General features: G+C 34.8%; 1 protein-coding gene across 1 annotated transcript; it reads left to right on the top strand.

Annotated features, from left to right (window-relative positions):
• The first annotated feature begins 253 nt into the window (after window positions 1–253).
• On the top strand, window positions 254–1498 carry LOC130663183 (uncharacterized). The gene has a single exon (XM_057462300.1). It carries the CDS (start codon window positions 254–256, stop codon window positions 1496–1498), a length of 1245 nt encoding a protein of 414 aa, XP_057318283.1.
• The last annotated feature ends 5104 nt before the right edge of the window (window positions 1499–6602 follow it).

Below are 6602 nucleotides of genomic sequence, written 5' to 3'. Positions count from 1 at the left end.
GGCTAATTTTAGAGGTGAGACGATAACGATAAGACTACATATAAAGTCTATAAAATAATGGGTATCGTGTATGAGACAAAAAGTGGTGCTGGCTATAAAAAGATAGCAGCATGGTCGAGCAACATCAGTCGCCGAGTACCTCACAAGGTGTTAACACATCAGAACGCTCAGTTTCTACAGAGTCTAGGACTAAAATTACGTGGAAAATTAAGAAAATAAAAATTTATTTTTGTTGTTTGACGTGTACATGACCATGGCGGCGGCGGCGGAAATCTTAAATATTCAACGACAAATAATTTTTGATGAGTCAATAGCGCACTATGAAGCGCATGCTCATCTACCGTATGCTTCATCAACATTCAACAACAGCGATGAAATAAGAATTGCAGTTCAACATCAAGATTTGTGTCTACTTCCGAGTAAAAGTACATTACATGTATACGGGAAAGTCACCAAGTCTGATGGAACAGCTGTAAGTGCAACTACTCACATGGTCAACATGACAGTTTGTCATATGTTTGAAGAAATACGCTATGAACTCAATGGTGTTGAGATTGATCGTAGCAAAAATGTTGGCATCACAAGTCTCATGAAAGGATTCACATCACTGAGTCCTGCTCAACAAAATACACTAGAAAATTCGGGCTGGATTATGGATGAAGCTGTCAATAAATTACACAATGATAATGGCTACTTTGATGTATCTATACCACTGAGTCTTTTGCTTGGATTTGCTGAAGATTACCATAAAGTTGTCATCAATGCAAAGCATGAATTAATTTCAATAAGATCAAATTCCGATTTGAATGCATACATTGTGGCCACACCTGCTGCTGGAGTTCATGCTGAAGCAGTTAAAATTACGCTGCAAAAAATCGAGTGGATTGTACCATATGTGACTATGGCTGATAAACAAAAGATTGAAGCTTTGAATTATATTACAAGTGATCCAGCTATCTCAATCAGTTTCCGTGCTTGGGAGCTGTACGAGTATCCACTATTGCCAAATACTTCGAAGCACATTTGGGCAGTAAAAACTTCTACGCAGCTCGAGAAACCACGTTTTGTGATACTTGGATTTCAAACAGCAAGAAAAAATGACGCTACTAAAAATGCCAGCGTATTTGATCATTGCAACATCAGAGATATAAAATTATTTTTAAACTCTCAGAGCTATCCATATGGGAATTTGAATCTCAACATTGCAAATAATCAATATGCTCTGTTGTATGACATGTATATAAATTTCCAAATTTCCTACTACAACAAAGAACCTGAACCACTGCTGACAAAGAAGAAACTTTTGGAACAAGCGCCACTGTATGTTATCGATTGCTCGAAACAAAACGAATCAATAAAATCTGGACCCGTGGACATTCGCCTGGAATTTGAATCTGCAAATCAATTTCCTGCGCAGACATCAGCTTATTGCCTCATTATACATGATCGCATAGTCGAGTATAATCCTATAAGCAGCATCGTACGAAAACTAATATGAAGACTGTTAAATTTGATCCAACGCCAGCTGTACATCACATGTATGTATGGAGATTTGCACACAAGCGAGCAAGAAGAGGCGAATGGGAACAAGCAGCAAGAGATCGAGAACGATTTAAACAAAGAATTAATAAATTAAATATAATTATTGAACCTGTATTAATTAATAAACTTACATTTATAAATAAATAAACTTTTTTTATATTGATATATAGTGTGTTTTATTACTTATAACCTAACATATACATTTAAGTCTCACATAACCTTGAATACATAATAAACTATAGATATTTTTCTTAACCTGAAATATACATTTTAGTCTTACATGAACTATAGTATTTTTTTTTTCTTAACCTAAAACTATGCATTTTAGTCGTTCATAACCTCAAATACATAATAAACTATAGTATTTTTTCTTAACCTGAAAAAAAAATTACATTCTAGCCGTACATAACCTCAAATACATAATAAATTATAGATATTTTTCTTGACCTAAAAATACACTACAGTTAGAGCAATCTTTTCTAAATGGATATGCAAAGCTATCAGGGATATCATCGTTGAATATATAATGATCCCGACACCTTTGATAGCCAATCAATTCTTCATTATTTTTTAATTCTTCTGGTAGTTTGTGCCAAGCGAAATCGATTTGCTGAGCTGCATTTTCAAGAATAAATGTATCATCAAGACATGCGATATCTCGATCATCCATACACAGTAAATTCCTCAATTGATTGAAGATCTGAACCGACTTCTCGTAGGTTGGTTGAATCCCATAAAAATGCCAGAACCATCTTTTGAACTCTTGGACATTTTGAAATGCGCATGAAGGATCCAATTTCTTCAAGTGATAGGCATAATATGGACACTGATATTTCAACCAATCATTCTTGAAATATAGTGAGAAAAATTTCATTTTTTCTAAATCAATAATCGGTACAGCAGTGTCAATTAGATCTTCAAGCCATCTCTTCTTCTGTTCACCTTGTATGTAAAAGCAACGGGTATGTTTGACCATAATATCAAGCACTTCTTTCAATAGTTCATATGGTAGCAAACCAGCTATCCATGATATTGAATGTTGATATCCACAGTGATCAACTCTTTTCTGCATTACAGCGACATCAACTTGGTCCAACGGTGGTTCAAACAACCAATGTTCACATCGTGCAAGTCCATATGTACAAACTTCATCAGAAATATCTGTAGCACAAAGTTCTTTTACTACAAATTTGCCATCAGGCATCTCGAAACCCACGAAATCAATGATTAGTTCCATGATGATGATGATGATGATGATGATGATGATGATGATGATGATTGTTAGCGTTAAACAATAGCTTGGTTAACATAAACGTAGTTTTATGGCAAGCCTGTTCGTATTCGTGATGATCTTTGAAACTCAATAATAACCTTTTCCAATGCTTCACTTGCAAATCAATTTCTATTTTTTGTTTAGCCAATTTATTTAATTTTTCTCTATTACGATCGATGTCATTAGCGTTGTCGTCGTCATATACATCCTCGAACTCTATCTGCGCATCATGCATGCATACATCCGTACACACATGGGGTCTGGAAAAGAAATTTGTTTAATTAATTATTATATAATTAAACGACTATAAAGCAGGTTATTATTATTAAAAAAAATGATTACTACATACTTTGACGAACGACTCATCGTGATTATTTATTTGCTGTACGCTTTTCTAGTTTCACCAAATTTTCAGTAGTTTTTATTAATCTTCTGGACAAAATCCTCCTGTCGTGGCAGCTTATACACGATGCTTCTAATCGAACACTGTGGATTATTTCCGTGTTTTTCGCAAACGCAATTATATCGTCAATAAATTTACCGATAGACTCAGGAGGAGGCACGTCACCAAAAAACCCTTCAATAAGATCTTCAAAACTTTCCGCAAACGGGTAATTATTGCGAAGAAAAATCTTTTCACTTTCACTTAATTCAGCCATAAATATAAAAACGCACAGGAGCGAACTGTTCACTTCAACTCTTCTCAGCGTAGACTGACTGGATGCGAGCTCGTGAGCTCAGCTCTCAGACCAGTATCCCCCACCCCAAACTATAAAACAAGTTCAAACTTGTCGAATGACGTCACAAACAAGTGTAAACCTGTCGGATGACGTCACAAACAAAGAAAAACAAGTCCAAGCCTGTTAGATGACGCAATATTCAAGAAAAGAGTGGGGGAACTAAACCAATAGATGGCGTGCACTTCGCAAGCTTCTCGCATGTACCCTTACACACCCCTGTTTCAATATATAAAACCGGATGGAGATGTAGATGGACCTCGTGATGACGCTCAAGGCTGATAGACTGTAAATCGTCAGCCTTGAGCGCCATCACGAAGTCTATTTTGTTTCAAAATTTCCCCGCTCAGAACAGACGTTGAGCGACATCTAGTCAAAAAATGAGCTCAATTTAACCGGCAGAGCTATATTACGAGCTCAAAATGGCTGCTATGAGCTAAAAAAGTACCTTAAAAATATCCTCAGAAGCATGTTTCAGTCGGTAAAATGGATCTTACCGACTGCCAAAACAAGCTGATCGACTGCCAATATCGATACAATCGGCCAAACAGAGCTTACCGACTGCCAATACGAGTTTGCCGATTGCCAAATCAGAGATTACCGACTGCCAAATCATTGTTTACCGACCGCCAATCCGAGCACTCTCGATAAAACAGGACTTACCGACCGCCGGTACACCGACCACCGGCAGGTTACCCTCCGTCGGTAACTTAGCACGGACTAGAACCCACAATCTGTTTTATCGGAGGGGGGGTGAAGTCCCCCTGCTCAACTACTATAACGATTTTATGATTAATATTTTAACGTACCTAAAAAAGACCAAATGTCTTGGTTTTCGCCCATTTCCTTACTTAACCTGAGCCTAGCTTGTTTGGATACATCCGTAAGTAAATGGTTCTTCTGAAAAAATGAGAAATTTTCCGCTCCAATAGCTTTAATCCATTTATTGACAGAAACTTTTACAATTTATTTATGTACTTCATACAAGTGATTATCTAAAGTATAATATAGCTATAAATATCCGTCTAAAATTTTTTCTGCAGGCAACAAGCTTAACGACATTGAGTAGTTCAATACAAGTTGATTATCATTATTATTAATTACACCAACATTTTTTTCTCTGGCACAATCAAGTAGGATCTATAAATGAGTTTTATAATAAAAGTTATTAATTGTCATGCACTTGAAGATTTCAAATCGTCATAAATCATTTTTAATCTTCACTCTAGCCCAGAAATTGTAATATTATGTTACGATTATAGACGATTTATGACGAGTAGAAATTTTTATAGGCTTCAATCGTAAAATTAGATTGCAATGTCTGATCTTGCATAAGGATTAACAACGATTTATGACGATTTAAAACAATTAAAAATCTTATCGTTTTCGATACTTCTTAATCATCAATTGACGATTAAAAACGATTAAAACATTTTTAATTGTTATTAAGTGTATTTTCTAATTAGGGTGCTTACCTTGCAATGAGAATAGAAAGTTCCCTCTTTTCTTACATTTCCATCGTTCAAATGTGTGTTCAAACTATTATTAACATCAGTGCTGACGCTTTCCGGTACATTTGGCAAAAAATGTTGAAGCCCACCATTTATAAAAGCAGCATAATTTTCTTCCGAATTGTCGATTACAACAATCCATAAAATTGGGAAATTCTAAATGAATATTTGATAATTATTATATATACGAAGATTAGTATTGCATCGTTGTATATTTGTAAATATACAAGCGAAAACGTAATACACTCTTGTGTGTGTGTGTGTGTAGTTTTTTTTCTCTAATTATTTTTTTATTATTCTTACGTTTCCTTCATATTTAGTTGCAACTGCGGTCAGCATTACACCCCGAATCTCAGGGGTAGCGAATTCTGGTGTCGATTCTACGTAATATTATTTAAATTCATGAAACCGTTTATGTTTTCGTGTTCACTAGAGAAAATTGCACAGTGACCATCGCTGTTTGAGTTATCTACGAATTTTACATCAAAGCGACCATGATCATGAAATTTAAAGCTTACACCAGCAAGGGTTTCGACTCTTTCTTTAAAAACTGCAGAAGACTGAACTCGCGGACTAGGCTTTGGTTTTCTCCACTCTTCCATTCTTACTTGAACATGGTTAAAGGATAAACGTGCTGCGGCTTCTGGGTTTCTTTAAATATCATTAAAATAATAAAATTTATGAAAGTTCAATAGCTATACTGCATTAAGCATATTAAAAAAAAAAGTATATACAATTCGTTTCTTGATGGTTGAAAAAACTTACAATAAGATTGCAATTAGATTGACAAGTGGCTTGAAAATGGCGTAGCTGTAAAAAACCAGTAAGCGTTAGAATAATTTCGAAAGAAGCAGTTCTCTATTAAAGTTAAACTGAGTACAGTAATATTAAATTACCTCACAGCAATAGAATTATAAGAATAAGTGAAAAAAGTATTTTTAGGTTACGTTTAATAAGCATACAAGTCATGATAGTGATAGTTGATTTGATAAGCATTGTTGCATAAATAAAAATCTGGGCGTCGGTTGACCCTGCGGGCCAGCCCCAAAACTTCCCGCTGTTTTCGAGATCAGGGAGCTTGAAAACATTACTGTGAATATATTTTTAAGCCCCTCGAGCTCGAAAATGCTATTACCTGAGATTATTTTTTATGAGCTTTTCAAGCTCTACCAAGTTACGTTTTTTGCTAAAGTTTGACAAGTTAAGAATCGAAAATTATTAATGACGAAGCTGTTTTCAAATTTTTATTCTCGATTATGATCAATGAAATAAATGTATCGAGGCAGAAATTAAATGTCAGTGGTCAAAATCAAGATTTGAGTGAGTTTTGACTTAGGTCAGAGCAATAATATATGAAATATCCGAGAAAAACATTAAAAACTGGATTATCTCAATTTTTGCTGATGATATGTTTTAAACTAAAGAGCAAGTTAGAGCACATTTAATGATCATCGAAAGAGAATATAAACAGAAAGAGTTGGTATGATTTCAAAAACATTTAGTACATTACATTTTGATTTATCCGGAAAAAATAACATT

This window comes from Microplitis mediator, chromosome 2 (genome assembly GCF_029852145.1).
Source record: "Microplitis mediator isolate UGA2020A chromosome 2, iyMicMedi2.1, whole genome shotgun sequence".
NCBI lineage: Eukaryota > Metazoa > Arthropoda > Insecta > Hymenoptera > Braconidae > Microplitis > Microplitis mediator.
This window is presented reverse-complemented; position numbering and strand designations above follow the sequence as displayed.